The 16,458-nt window shown below is 33.0% G+C and overlaps 1 protein-coding gene across 4 annotated transcripts in view; it reads right to left on the reverse strand.

Annotated features, from left to right (window-relative positions):
* The window catches only part of LOC150107208 (uncharacterized), a 351,505-nt gene that overhangs the window by 239,818 nt on the left and 95,229 nt on the right, over nucleotides 1-16,458 (reverse strand). For all 4 annotated transcript variants that reach the window (XM_090391063.1, XM_090391065.1, XM_090391062.1 and 1 more), the window contains one exon: nucleotides 5,615-5,729. In XM_090391063.1, the coding sequence (XP_090247189.1) occupies nucleotides 5,615-5,729 (115 nt within the window). The remainder of the gene's footprint in view (nucleotides 1-5,614; nucleotides 5,730-16,458) is intronic.

Here is a 16,458-nt window from a genome sequence, read left to right on the forward strand (position 1 = left end):
TATTACTTGTACATTTGGATTTGGAAGAACTATTAATGGATCACAAACTTTCAATGGAAAACAAGGAATTGAGATAAAAGCATCTATTTGCTTATCAGCTGAAATTTCTGATTCAAATATACCCTTTAGTTTAATTGGATAGCTTAAAACTGAAATGTCATTTGGAATTAGAGTTTTAATTCTGTTAAACAAACTATAAGAAATGAGTGAGATATGTGCACCTGTGTCAAGCAAGATTTCACAAGGCACATTTTCAATAAATCCTTGTAGAACTGTAAAAGGATTACCTCCATTAGCATAAGGAGCTAATGATACATCAAACTCTCTGCCGGCTTGTGTTCTTATTTCCTTCCTGAACACTCTTCTTTACACCTGTTACTCTGATACCAAATGCTTGTCAGCTGTCAATCAGACATCAAACTTCTCGGCGAGCATGTGCACTCGTTGAAAGTGGCAAGCGAGAAACTAAACATAATGGCTGACACGTTGTCTCTGATAGTGACAAGAGAACGTCTTCATAAAACACAACACTTAATATTTTAAATTACTATAAAATTTTTTAAAGTAATACAACTATTCAAATCCAGAGATTTTGAATAAATTTTTTAAATGCTTTACATATAATTTTTGACAAAACAAATTCAATATTGGGCACATCGCAAGTGCCGACAATGCGTGTTATGAAACTAAAACTAATAAACATACTAAAATAATACATTAAAATATTCAAAATTTTAAATTATGATTATTTTTACAACTTAATACAGTGTGCATGAGAGAAACTAGATTATCTTGGAGGCATGCTGAAAATTTCTGTCTACATTTTGCTAAAGTATGCAAACGTGATAATGACATGAAAGTCAAATGACCATGATTATGAATCTGGAAAAGGAATGGACCTGTATGCTATAGGTCCAAACTCCTTGTCCAAGGAGCATTGGGTGATGTCAAGGAAAAACTGCCCCACAAACAGTCCAGGACCTCATTACATGCCTACAGGAAGAATGGTCTAAAATTCCCACTGATCACTATCGTATACATGTGGAAAAAGCCCCAAAGGAATGCCGCAGTCATTGCAGAGAAAGTACCTCCTTTCTACCTCTTATTGAGGTGGGTGCCATGACTGTTCCTCACACTATGGTGTACATTGATTTCTTTCCAAGCAGTGTGTGTGTGTGCGTGTGTGTGTGTGTGTATAATGAATAGAGATGGAGATAAACTACATCTTTGTCTTACACCTTGATTAATTTCAATTTCTTCTGTTAATTTATTACCTAATTGTAAAATTTGCAGAATTCTATTTTTAGGTTTCTATGAGCCTGGTGGTTATTGGAAAGCAGAAAAAACAGTTTTGCTGGGATTAGGATACAGTCCCACCATTTCAAGTAATTTTGCAGTGAGTTCATATCTCAGCATAGTGTTTCCTCAAGGCCTTGGAAGGTACCATCTTGAGTAGCGATAGCTATGTCATCAGCACAGATAAACTGGACTAGCTGTTGGAGGGTTCCTCCAATACAATACTAATAGTCACTCCAAGACAACATCCTACTTCTTCTCTTGGATGTTGTCTTGGAGTGGCGTAACTATTTTTTGTGTTGTTCTTGAATCTCATCCATTTAGTAGAGCTGTTTGATAGTTTCCAATTCCTGTTTGAACAATTTTTCAGAGAAAGAAATCTTCTGCACTCTGGTTCACTAAGCATTTTATGATACCATATTTCTGAGATGGATGGTGAGCTGATGTATCATGAATATAGTGCCCTGTAAAAGTCAGTTTTTGGTAGACAGAAGTGATCCATCCAGGTTTCATTGGATATGAATGTATATAAATATATAAAAGAAATTCCTTTTGATGTTTCTTGTTCTAATGTGAATTTAATTCCTGGATGTAGACTGTTGATTTTTTGTAAAAATTAAGTTCTTGCTCATTGATTCCATACTACAAATATGCCAATTATGTATCATGACCAAATACAGTTTGGGAATCGAGAGCAAAAATTCTTCCTTGCAGATGATGTTCCAGATAAAAGTTTACTAGGTTAGGTGACAATGGTAAACCCATTGCAGTTCATTCCACTTGTTGGTTTAGTTGTTCATTCCATGTGAAGTACCCAGATTTATTTTTTTTTATATGATGATACAATGGCTGTGAGTCCCTTTTACGGAGAAGGTGGGAGGGAGTTACAGCATCATCTCAATCCCTCTCTAATTTTATCCGGCTCGGGATCAGCATAGCTGGCAAATCAGGCCTATGGCTGGGTCTTAAGTATTCCTGACCGTAATCCATATGTGTTCATGGGACCGGTTTATCTGTTCTGGGATACAAAAAACCCAAGTTTCTGGGTGAAAGAAACCTTACCTCCATATGAGACCGGCTAACTCACCTTTAGTCAAAAGACACCAGATAAAATTTCCTCACATCCCTTAGTACCCTAATGTGGTTGTGAATTTGAATAGGTCCACTATGTTCTAACTGAAAATCCTTGGGCTAGAATGTCTGTTGTTTTGGTATGTGGAATCTTCGTGAAGAGGGAGGGATGCAATGTCAAAGCTCACCATCATATCTAGAGATGTCAGTTTAATGGCCACTCAGCTTTTTAATAAAAAAAATTCTACAGATTCTCACACAATACAAGAATTTTTTTTATTAAAGAAGCTAAGTGGCCAATGAGAGAACAGAGAAGGTTTAACAGAAATCTTGAGACCTTGTAGGTGGGGCTGCCTGTGAAATCCATTTACTATTCTACTGTTCAATTGTTCAAATTCCTTACAGTGATGATGTTTTATGATATGCAAACAAAACATTTTTGAAGTGACACACGTGATTGTATAATTAAGGCTGAGATTGGCTGGCTAAAGATCTGTCTGCATTTCAAAAAAAAAAAAAAATTAAATAAATAAATAAAATAATAATGCAAATAGTTAGGGTCAGAGCTACTAAGAGAAAAGATCTAGAGTATTGAAAGTTATTTGGTATTCTGGCAGTTAGATCACTATTAACAGAAAATATTTAATTTCTTCTGGTATGATCAATAAAGTTAGAGGAGAGAAGCCAGTTCGATATCTGAACACAAATCTTAAAAGATGATTTCCCTTTGGATATGATAACAGAAAGTTAATTTTTGTGAATAAATAATTAAAGAGGTTAAAGTCATTATTTGAATCTTGGTGACCTTATACTATACTAACAAGTGGAAGGATGGTTTACCATTATCACCTAACCTAGAAACCTTTTATCTGGAACATCATCTGCAAGAAAGAATCTTTGCTCTTGATCCCAAACTGTCCATTTGGTAATGATACATAATTGTGTGCTTATATCCTTGTGCCCACAATAATGTGCTTTGCATTATGGGATACTAAGGCAAGTGATGTGAAGTCATTAGCCTCCATATACGAGTTGCACAGTCGTGAAGTTACTTCATGCGCATACTTTGTTCGCTTACACTTGGATAAAGGATTAAACCAAGAATATAATTTCTTGGCCTCTTTAATTCATAGTGTAACCAAGTGAAAAAAATTTCAACATATGCCTCTAATCCAGAGTATATTAGTAATAAGGTGTGACACCTTTTGGCTACTTGTATATGAAAATATGATTTCTGTATTACTTCAACGTTGGTATCACTTCTGGGTCTGGCTCCCACTGATGAGATCTCAATAAAGGTCGAGCTCCAACTGATGCATTTTTGTGTTCAGGAGGGAAATTTTCTGAGTAGTTTCCACAGAAGTGGTGGTGGTGCTGCTTAAGTGGATGCCTTTCCGAGATATGAGTGACTCTGCTCGTTGGTGGGGGTCAGCCCTGCCACTGAGGATTTTTTGTGGTGATGGGATCAGCCTGTCACTCAGTTAAATGATTCTTTGGGTCACTCATTTTTGGGTGATCTGAGGGATTGCATGATTTTTTTTGGAGAGGTATTCCCAAACACAGATATACCTCAATAAAGGTAGAAACCAGTGTGAGTAGTGACCCTTCTCATAATGCATAGCATTATGCATGTCCGCAAGGATATGTGCTTTACATTACGGGATACTAAGGCAAATGATGTGGAGTCATTAGCCAGACTGGTTTCTACCTTTATTGAGGTATTTCTTGGCATCTTTAATTTATAGCATAACCAAGTGGAAAAGCTTTCGACATGTAGTTTTCAGAGGATCCAGCATACCTTGAAACATCTGACAAATGCACTTTTTTCTGGAAGTAATTACATAATTACAATTTTGATAAGTGAGGTTATATGAATATATTTAAGCATATGCTTCCAGTTAAATAACGGAAATAATCATTGCTGCAATGAAAGCCTTCATCCCAAGTTTTGATGTATATAAGGAATGATACATAATTTGTTTGTGTTAAGACCACAAATGTTAGTGAAGTAGAAGTGTTATTTTTTTTGTGGAAAAACTTTCAACATATGCCTCTAATCCAGAGTATATTAGTAATAAGGTGTGACACCTTTTGGCTACTTGTATATGGAAATATGATTTCTGTATTACTTCAACCTTGGTATCACTTCTGGGTCTGGCTCCCACTGATGAGACTTCAATAAAGGTCTAGCTCCAACTGATGCATTTTTGTGTTCAGGAGGGAAATTTTCTGAGTAGTTTCCACAGAAGTGGTGATGCTGCTTAAGTGGATGCCTTTCCAAGATATGAGTGGCTCTGCTCGTTGGTAATTTTGATAAGTGAGGTTCTGTGAATATATTTAAGCATATGCTTCCAGTTAAATAACGGAAATAATCATTGCTGCAATGAAAGACTTCATCCCAAGTTTTGATGTATATATAAGGAATGATACATATAATTTGTATGTGTTAAGACCACAAACGTTAGTGAAGTGGAAGTTTGTTTTTTGTTTTTTATTTGCTTATAAATTTTTGATGCTTTTTGTGGGAGATTTTTTCTAATCTGCAGTAACAATGTGAATCAGAATATGAGCATTTTTTTTTTTTTTAAATGAATGGACAACAGACTGAGAAAGAAAAAAAAAACTTTTATAAATTGAAAAACTTTACATCTTGGATGTTTTTTTTTTAAGTTGCCACTGAGGAATTAAATTATCCTAATCAAAATCACATTTCGATTAGGATAATTTAATACATTTGCTTCCAAAAAGTCTGGTTGATATATTTCCCTAGTCCTTGGCACTATAGTCATTTTCTATAGGTGCACAAATGCACTACACAATTTGTAGTGCACTCATGTATTTATGCTAACTGATTACTTTTGTTTATGGAATGATTATTTTAGTATACATGTCCTATTTTAGTAAGAATGACTAACTTTTCTACTTATATTACTGATGTATTCTTTTGGGGTTGCTGTTTCATTCCTGACTGGCATCTGTAAGTAAGTTATTGCAAGTTTTTCTCCCTGTTCCTAACACATCTACTTATAATTCATAAATGCCTATCACTAAGCATTCATTTATCATGGAAATATTATATTCTTTTGCTTGTGGCCCAAATTAATATACCTTAAATTTATTCACAATACTGTTCTAAATTTATATTCCCATTCCTATTTATTTATGATTTGAATTTATAGAACTGTTTTAAGCAAACAGTGCATGAAAAAACAACAAATATTAATTATTTTTATAAATCAACTATAACCTTTTAATTCTTCATCTTGCTGTGATTCTTCAACCTGATCTTGTTTTTTTTCATGTAATGTTCCTATAGTTTTATATCTCAGTGTTTCTTGGACTGTAGCATTATGTCCCATCACCTGAAAAAGTGGATATTTATGTTAACTGATTACCTTAGTATACATGTCCTATTTTAGTAAGAATGACTGACACTAATGAACCACTCTGACAGAAAACAAAACATAATGCAAATACATTAGACACATTAAAATTTCAGTAAAAGGTAACTATATAAAAATAAATAAATAAAAACTCAATCTAAACACAAACTTATTAAGTACAAACTTAACCAATCTCTTTCAAATTACATGATATCAACTAAAAAACTTGATTTCTAACAAAGACTTAATATTAATTAGGTCTTTGTTAGAAGTTTAAAACTTTTTTACTAGAAGTTTTCGTAATCCTATTTGAAGCATCCTATCAGTGGACTGCAATCTTTTGAATGACACCACCTCACTGACAATCTCCATTCTTTCTCTTGATGCTTTATATCTCTTCTATAGTCCATTCACTGTAATTCACATTCCATTCACATTCCCTGTAATTTTGGTTCTGTTCACCTTGGATCAGTTTTTAGGTTTCCAACATACATTCTGTGTAAGCAGTTTTTCTCTATATATTTTCTGGTAGGGTCTTGTTTATATTTCTTGACATTTCTTCTTTAGTATTTCAGTTAAGCAATGATTTTTGTAGTTTTCTTATAAACAATTTTGGCTTTATTCATCATCTTAATTTCTAAATGTTTTATCATTATAACTTGCAAAGGACATGGCTTTTTTTTCCCTGTTCACATATTTCTGTATTCTCAAGTCAAAATGGTTAGCTATATGAATAATTTGTCATTTGCAAATTTCTCATATTTCTCACCAATCTTATCCATGATTTATCCTTCTTTACAAACCTTTTAGTTTCACTCAGCAACATCATGTCATAACATATCTGATGTATTAATATTCTGTTAATCTTCACTTCTTATTTCTGTAATCCTACTTTCTGTGTGAATGCTGTAGAGTAAGGAGGCGAGGCACTGCATCTTTGTCTAGCTTATATTCTAATTTGGAAAGTCATTCTTGATTATAATTCTAACTGATAAAATCTGGTATCAGTATATAAATTCATATCCATTATAATTATGCAAATGTCCTCTAATATTTCAAATATCTTCCTATATACAGCTACCAAAAGCCTTTTCCAAATCTACAAAACATGTACCACACTTGTGTTGTACTTTTTCTGCTTAGAAACCTTATTAGCAATGGCCTCTCTTATTCCTCTAACAAATCCAAACTTCATCCCACTTAGTTGCAACAATGTCCTCATCCAGCTGTTTCCTAGATTACCTTAATTACTTCAGATGTATGTCCAATTAAGCTAACTGTTTTATTTAGATTTATTACATTCCAGGTTACCAATCCTTTTAGGTACATAACTTTGCTCATTATGAGCCCCAAAGCTACTATCCTCATTTGCTTACCAAGCTAACCAGCTTCTTAGTTATTCCTACTCAAATTTGACATTGTTCTCCAGAATAGATAAATCTATATTCTCTTTCCAGATTTCTTCTACATATTTTTTCTATCTTTCTGATATTTCTTAAATATTTCTAGTTCCAGTCTATCTCCTGTATCACATTATGATATTTCCATCCATGATGTAATGATATAATGTACTGATGTTCTGAGATGCTTTTTTTTTTTTCATTCCTTTTAAATGATTTGTTTCCACAGGAGGCTTATTCCCTACTGTAGAGATTCCAGGTGGAAGCTTCCAGTTTCATCTGAAGTGGCTTGACTTTCATCCAGGATACACCTACCCCTAAACCTCAGAAGTCTCAATCCTACATTATCCATTCACATATACTTGTCTTTCATCAAAAGGAAAGAAAAGAACAAACATTGTGGTTTACCCATTGCCTTGTAGGCTGATATTTCAGTTGTTGACATGTCCTCTTATAATGATGTTATGGTTATATCCAGGGCTGCGTCAATCTGAGGGTGCAAGAGGTGTACCGCACCCAGGCGGCATTTTATGTAGCTAATATCTAATTTGGATTATACAATGCAGTATTACGGGCGGCCGATAAAAGTTTGCACCCGGGCGGCAAATACCCTTGGCATGCCCCTGATTATATCATCGATACCCAAGATGCTAGAGATGCAAGATGTGATCTCTTGATCAGTCTCATGCCACTTGGTTGAGAGAAAAGATTCTGTTTCATCAGCTAAGAGCAAACATCTACAAGAATATACAAACAATCAAAAGTACTTCCATTCCTTTCGACAAAAATTCAAATCAAAGATGCTTTATTTTCTTTTAAACTTATCTTTTGAACACTCAGGTTGAAACTGTTCAATAATGCAACATCACTTGAACTTTGGTTACATTAAAACTTATACTTCATTCAATAAACTCTATAAACAATTATGATGATGGCTTACGCTGCAACTGCTCCCCTAATCCTTTATTTCTAATCTCACCCCCCCCCCAAAAGGCTGTAAATCTTCCTATATTTCAGTACCATGGGCGAGGTCAGAATTAGATAACTCAATTCTCCTACTTCAGAGTTACCAAAATTGCAGTTTTAACATAGCACAATCTTAATACAAGATGCTGAAAGGTATCTTTTGATAGTCACATTCTATTTCCAACAAGGAAGACTGTTCTACTGAGTCCTCAGCAAAAGCATGCAAAACCTACTGAGAGAAAGTATGAAGTTTTTCTAGTTAGATCACAACAGAGGCTTATGTAACATAAAAATGGATAGGTAGTAAGTGATGCTGGTGTGTTTCAGCTGTATTCGTCAAATGAATGCGTCTTTGCACTCAAGTTAACAGTTAATATTTTTTACCACCACACCTGTGGTTTCCTCAAAGGTAATATACAGAGTAATAATCTGGCCACCTAGATTTCTGGATGACTCCACTGGACTTTTTGCATGGTGTTTTATCAAAGACTGTGTGTAGAGAAAAGTTAGAGATTTGGATGATTCGAAACAACATATCATTGCAGCAGTTGCTCTAATAATGCCTCAGATGCTGGAAAACACTTGAGCTTGAGTATCATGCCCACACTTAACTTTACTACCTTCATATAAACTTGGTAAGTTACTCTGTATAATAACAAAAAATTATTTTAATGAATTTTATAGATGTTGAGATATGTGTGTGTATTTTTGGATACCTCTAGCCCAGAAACCCTGTATTACAAAATTTTAAAATTACAAAAAATCAGATTATTACAATGTAATGAAATATATAATTATTTGAGAGTAACAAACTAATTAGCTTGGCAGACTCCTAAAATGCAGACACATTTGTGCACTACTATAGCTTAAGAGCACATTCTGGTTGTTAATTCACAAATGATATAATATTCTCAGTTGTTTTGTTGAAATAACTCTAACTGCATATGAAATTAGGAGAATAGTGGAGCAATTTAAATTTATATTGTGGAAAGTGTGTCAGTACTCCATCCAAGTAATTAGATATGGTAAATAAAAGTAGTAATTCTTCCAGCTGAAGGATGGATCCCTGTTTTTATTTAAAAATCATATATATTTGTTATTTTTAGTTACTGTTATTATATACAGAGCCTCCATAGCTCAGTCAGTATAGACTAAGCCCTTTGGTCAGAAAGACCTGGGTTCGATTCCCATCAGTGATGTGAAAAACCTTTATCTGGTCTCTTTTGATGAAAGGTGAGTTAGCTGGTCTCATACAGAGATACGGTTTTTTTTTTTTTTTTTTTTTTTATACCTGGAAACTCGGGTTTTTCATCCCCCAGAATAGGCAAACTGGTCCCATGAACACACGCATCTACAGACATAGCACACACCAGGAGGCATTGAGATAACCACCTTATCCTCGAGTTACGGTTGTGAAGTCCAAGAATGCTTAGAAAGGTCATGGGCATTTAAGTCCCTGTTAGGACCACTGATAGAAAATTATTATATATATTGCTACATGTGTATAAATTGCTGCATCCATGCTACATCTTAATTACAGCACGACTCTTATATATCACCAACATAAGATAAGTGAAATTAAACTGCCAAAATGAAGAAATGGTCATATATGCTAATATCTAAAAGTTTAGATACTAACAACTTTAGTTTGCATGACTTGTTATAATAATTAATCTTACTAGTAGCTGACCAATATGGTTCAAGTTATGTTTATGTGAATCCCATCCAAGAAAGGATGTAAGCTTATAGTACATTAGTACTATAGGCTAAGGGAACTCTGCTCTATTGACCATATACGGAAGTCTTTCAAGCCACTTCATGCTTTCAAATAGCCATGGTGGTAGTCCAAAAAATATTAAACATCCACATCAGTGGGATTTGAACCTACAATCTATAGGTTCTGCTGATTGTAGAATTGGTAGCCTCACTTCCTTGGTTAACTGTTTTATTAAAAGAAATTAATCTTATTGTTTTTAGTCTTCTAATCCACATCTGCACTGAACTTGTTATTGAAACAATTCTTAGCAGTATGACAACATTCAATTCCCATTCCATTTTAAATTCTAATCTTGGTTTAAGAAGTATATGTATATAAAGGCTATACAAAAGATGAATCAAGCATACTGCAATTGGCTTTCATTGAAATCTCCATCTTCCTTTTACACTAAAGTCCAGAATAATTGCAAACAAATTATCGACACATCCAAAACAGATTTTGAAATGCCAGATATGCGAAAACTTGCATCATACTGAAGCAGTAATCATGTTCTCTGGTTTTAATGGCCATAACTTTCATCCACCCACCCCTCCCAACTTTTCTGCACTCTGACAGTTTTTTTTTTTTACCCAAAGAAAACCCCTATCTCCTAAATTCCTACTTTATCAATTCTTGCACTGATGATCTCAGTACATTCCACTTCTACTATTCTTTCTGCTCATTCAATTTTTTGCTAACAAAAGATCAAAACACTCCAAACCAATGGAGAAGTACTGTTCTATGTCACATTTTTATCCTATCCTATCCCATAGGAAATTAGTACATTTCAACCCATTCCTATGACGGCAACAAATCTAATATTCCCTGAATATTAGGAATTCCTATGGTCTTATAAATCTTTTTTTTTGGTTATATTTTTTGTAAAGGATTCTGTGAAAAAATTAGAAGAATATTGCAAAAAATCAAAGTACTGCAAAAATATAACAAGAAAGCAACATTTAAAATATCTACAAAATTAAAAAATGTATTTAGATCCTCTAAAGGATTCCTTCTTTTTTCTGACCAGGTAGATATCAGATCTGATGCACAAAACATCATTTATACATATTCTGTTATGTGTGAGTATTTATACTTCATAACAAAAACACAGACATTTTTATTTTCCTGGTATTAAGTAAGAATCAATAACTGTTAAAACAGTGTTTTAGTAAAATGCTACTGTATATGTTTATAACTATTTCTCAACCTTTTTTACATATATTTGCATCTCTAACAAAGATCTTGAAGAAGAATGAAACCAGTAATGCCATCAAATTAACAATAGTAGTTATTTCCTTATTATTTTTATGTGAATTCTACCTACAAAAAGCTGTAAACTTATCATATGCAAAGCAGCATCGTGGGTGGGATAATTCTTAGATCTGAGAGTAGATAATCAGGCTTATTACTGTTTTAGTTTCATTCAGTACTAATCAGCAATATATATATATATATATATATATATATATAAACAAAATCCACACTATGACTGAGAAAGCATACATCAACAAATGTTATGTTTTCATAATAATGCTTAACAGTATAACAAACACTAAGAGGGGGAAAAAAAAACCCATTAAACTCACTACTGTCTCGTTGGTTTTCTACCAAGCATCATCAGAGCACAATGATAACTGTGACAGGCACACAGCACTAAACAAAGGAAATGTAGAAAATATAAATTGTAACTGACACCTAATGTCCTTACAGAGCACCCTCTACAGCAGGGGTCGGGAACCGGCGACTCTTGGCTGAACAAAATGTGGCTCTTTTATATTGAATTAAGAGATACATAATTAATACAAACAACTAAATATTGTTTTTTGATAGGGCCTGTTCGTGGTGCTAGATACTATGCATGTGACATGTGTTACTAAGGCTCTAAACAACAGGTACGCTTACAGACGCCATCTTGGTTCCATCTTGGCGGTTAGAGCTCGTATCATTTATCAGTAAAAAGAAGACTGTATAACGTTTATAAGCATTCGTTTTTCGTGGAATTCATAAAGAAAGTCTTCCCACGTTCTTTATTATTGGTTGTACTGCTTTATATGTATATTTTTTTCATTACATAATTAAGTATTAGCGATTTTGATAAAATACACAAGCCATGGTTATACAGTATATTTATATATCACGTATCATTTATCAGTGAAAGAAGTAGCTGTATAACATTCATAAGCATTCATTTTTCGTGTAATTCATAAAGGAAAGACTTCCCATGACCTTTATTATTGGTTGTACTGCTTTATACGTATATAATTAAATATTACCTTTCACTATAAAGTCGAAAAAAATCAAGAGCTCAAACTAATGCGACTCAGAACACAAAATGGCGACCAGTAAACGTACCTGTTATTTAGAGCATTATGTGTTACGCATGAAATTTGTGATGCATGCCTAAGGTAACTAGTGCCAAGGCGAAAATTTGAACTAATTGATCAGCAGTCCTGCCAAACATCACGGTTTTTAGACACATACGGATTTTAACTGTCAAAATAAATATTCTGTTAGTTAAATTATTTATTGTGGTACTAAATTGGTGTTTAATTTAGTGCCAGGTAATGTTATGCACAAATTAATTTTTATTATGTTGTTATGTTGAATTTGTATTTTTATTTGCAGATAAATTTATGATAATAAACCTCCTAATATGAGTTCAAGAAAAAAAAAAATAATCGAAGAAAACAGAGGATTCAATGAAATGTGGATAGAGAAATTTGCATTTATAGAAGTAAATGGAAATCCACAATGTTTAATTTGCCATCTACAACTTCAAAATAACAAATCAAGTAATGTCGAACGGCATTTTCGAGGAAAACATTTAGACTTCAGTAAAAAATATCCTGAGGGTGATAATAGAAAAAAGCTATTGAAGAATTACAAAAGAAAACATTGCTTCAGCAAAGAAATTTTTCAACTTGGACGAAATTTTCGTCAAATACTACTGAAGCACGGTTATTGTTATCACTTGAAATAGCAAAAGTGGGAAAACCTTTTACCGATGGTGATTTCTAAAAAATTGCATGTATAATGTCTCTGAAATTCTATTTAAGAATATGAAAAATAAGGATGAGATATGTAAAAAAAATTAAAGATTTACCTCTTTCGGCTAGAACTGTCAAGGAACGGATTGTAACAATTTCTACAGAAGTTTCAAATATGCAAATTATGGATATTAATTCTGCCAATTTTATATCTATTGCGGTTGATGAATCTAATGATATTTCCGATATGATACAATGCTGCGTGATGGTTAAATATATCACATATTCTGGTATTCGAGAAGAACTTCTTGATCTGCTAACACTTAAAGGACATACTACAAGTCAAGATATTTCAGAAAACCTAACAAGTTTACAGGATAAAAATATAAATATTAATAATATAGTATGCATTGAGACCAATGGCGTGCTTTTTATGATTGTGAAAAATAAGGGGTTTGTTAAATTATTCTCCACTCATATTCCACATGGAGTTATTTCATTTCATTGCATTTTGCATCAAGAAGCTTTAGCTGCAAATTCTTTGGGATTATTATCACAACTAAAAAGAGTGATGGATGTTGTCGTTGTACCAATGATCAATTTCATCCAATTTCAGGCTTGAATCAGACTTTTTGACACATTTTCAGAGGAACTAGGTAGTCAACATAAAGATTTAGTGTCATTTACATCTGTACAATGGTTATCAAGAGGAAAAGTATTAAAACGTTTTTTTCAGTGCTTAAAAGAAGTAACAGTTTTCTTAACCACTAAAAATTATAACATAAATCATGTGGAACTTCTCAGTAATCCTAAATGGATAGAAAATTTTTGTTTTTTGCTTGATATGACAAAACATTTCCTTACCTTTGAACAGAAACTAAGAGTGTTTTTCGAAGATGTTACTGAAGAAAAATTTATATATTTTGAAAATCTAAAAATTTATAGATTGAATTTAAATCAAGAAAAAGTTGATTGCAAAATATTCACTGAAATGATTATTGTAATTTACAAGCAGATTTCAGGATTTAAAAAAAAAACATCAGGAGATGATGAAATTGATATTACATCCGTTAAATTGCAATTTAAAATTAATAGATATTGAAGCTTTTCTCAGAATATCAATTACAGAACTACAAATGGAGCTTCTGGAAATTCAGAATAAAAGCATCTGGATACAAAAACTTCAGGAAATGGTAGCACAAATTGAAGAAAATGAGGAAACTATGGAAGAAACATCACAGGAAATTAGATTTAAATATTGGAATTCTTTCCCAACTAATTATTCAAACGCCAGGTGACTTGCTTTTGGGGTTTTGACTCTTTTCAGTTCAACGTACAATTGCGAACAATTTTTGGCTTCAATGAATTACATTAAAAATAAGTATAGGAACAAATTGACTGATGAAAGTTTGAAAGCAGAATTACTATTAAAGTGCACGACATACAATCCAGATTTAAGTAAATTGGCTGAGAAGATGCAAAATTAAAAGTCTCATTAGTGAAGTTTAAATTAAAACAATTAAATATCTATTAAAATACATAGTATTGCATTTTTGTTCGGAATAATTCTTTTTGCAATATTATACTTACTTAAACATGTTTTGTGATTAAAAACTTAATCAAACTTAATGCTGTTTTATTTATTGAACATATAAAAAATTAATATGCAAACATAAAAGTGGTATTTGATATCTGGAAGTACTTAATTAAAAACAATTTACCTAAGTTTGAACTAATTGCAACTTTGAGTCACCAGGAAAAATCAAATTGAAGTTGTGGTTCCCAAAATTTTGTTTTAATTAATTTTTTTGGGTGGAATAGCTCTTTGGTTCAAAAAGGTTCCCGACCGCTTCTCTACAGGTTGCAAAGTTAATTTAGAGAATTCCAGCTATGATAGTCTCCCAGATCTTTGGTAAATTAATGCAACCATACTTATTGAGGTTGGGAGAGTGCTTCATAGCTGATGCTAAGAATAGCCTCTCAGACTTGTAATGACCTCTATGTAATATGGTTGTTGTTTTTTTCCCTTCTTGGTGTTGGTTATAACCAACAAGCATTATTATGAACTAAGCCTTTCTTTACGTAAATGTTATGTAGACATATATATATTGAGTGACTGAATGATTGCCACTAGAGAGTTCAACTTGTGCACTATAATTACATTCTACTAGAGAACTTCCAGAATACAACTTATAGAAATTGCACAATTTGCTAATAGTCCTAATGCAGTGCAAAAGCAAATGCAGTGACTTAGCTTCAAAATTGATCAGTCCATTACTAATGGAATTGGTTGTTATCTAGTATTGTGTCATGAATGCAAAAGTATATCATTAGAACAATTTGGTAAAAATGCCTACTTACTTTAGTTTCAATGGCAACATACGAAAAGCTTTAAAGCATTCTTCTGTCTAATGACCACAAACATTTCGATCATTGAAAGTAATGAAACCACATATTAATAAAAACAAAGTATTTGATTTCCATTTTATTTCTCACCAAACAGTTGGAGTTTGGATTATGCAGATACATTTGGTAGTGACATTTGATCCTTTGCACAATGTATTCATAATTTCATTATGATGCCAGCAGATAAATTTTGTATTTTTGATATATATATATATATATATATACTCTAGAACATGATTCAGTCTACCCTATTCAGCTATATAACACTTTTTGCTCATTTCCTGTAGCTGTCATTAGCCCTAACTGCATTCCATCTACAACCTCCAGGGAATTGTTATTAAGCTTATGGTTCCAACTCAGGGTCTCCCAGGAGAGGTATCACTTTCAAATTTTCCTTCATATTCTCCCTCTTGTACAGTTCCTTACAGTACTTTGTCCATAAGTTTCTGATCTGTTTTTCTATAAGTACTGTCCCATTCCTGTCATTACATTTAATTTGGGCACAAATTTTTTAAGCTGATGAACTAATCAAAAAAGATATATATTTTTAAATAATTGTACCTCATTTGATGCTGTATCTTTCACATTTCTTAGCATGATATTTATCATTGTCCTGCCTGACATCTTTCCCAGACTTCTTTATGTAATCACTTATATTCATCAGTACCTGTCTCTTGTTTCTCCACTGTCCTCCTCGTGGTCATGCCCTATGTCGATTGTGAGATCCATGACTCTCTTGGTCTTTGAGCCTAATTAAAAGACATAATACAGGACACATTCAGTGACATAATATAGCCTTCTTGGCTACATCCTGTATTATGTCAATGATTCTGTTGCAGAGCATTTAATCTTCAAAAGAATATCAATTTATGTCTTTTTCCTTCAAGCTCTCTAGGGATCACTGGCATCCAGTGTAGTAAGATGAGACTTTGCTGTGAGGTTTCAGAGTCTCCATCTTACTTTGGTTCTTACTAACCGATAGTTTGTGCCACAGTCTACTCATAGACAAATATACATCGAGGAATGGATGCTTACCTTTCAATATTGCAGAATCAAGATATAATCAATCAGGTGGTGGATATCAAATATTAATAGTGCCTTGACAAGTATTAGTAATAATACTTGGAAGCAAGTATTAGTAATGACTAATCTGTTAGCCAGCACTCATTCCAATGCTCTTTCACTCCATGTTC

This window comes from Typopeltis vanoorti, chromosome 4, assembly GCF_054136105.1.
Source record: "Typopeltis vanoorti isolate ZY-2024b chromosome 4, IOZ_Tvanoo_1.0, whole genome shotgun sequence".
Lineage (NCBI taxonomy): Eukaryota > Metazoa > Arthropoda > Arachnida > Uropygi > Thelyphonidae > Typopeltis > Typopeltis vanoorti.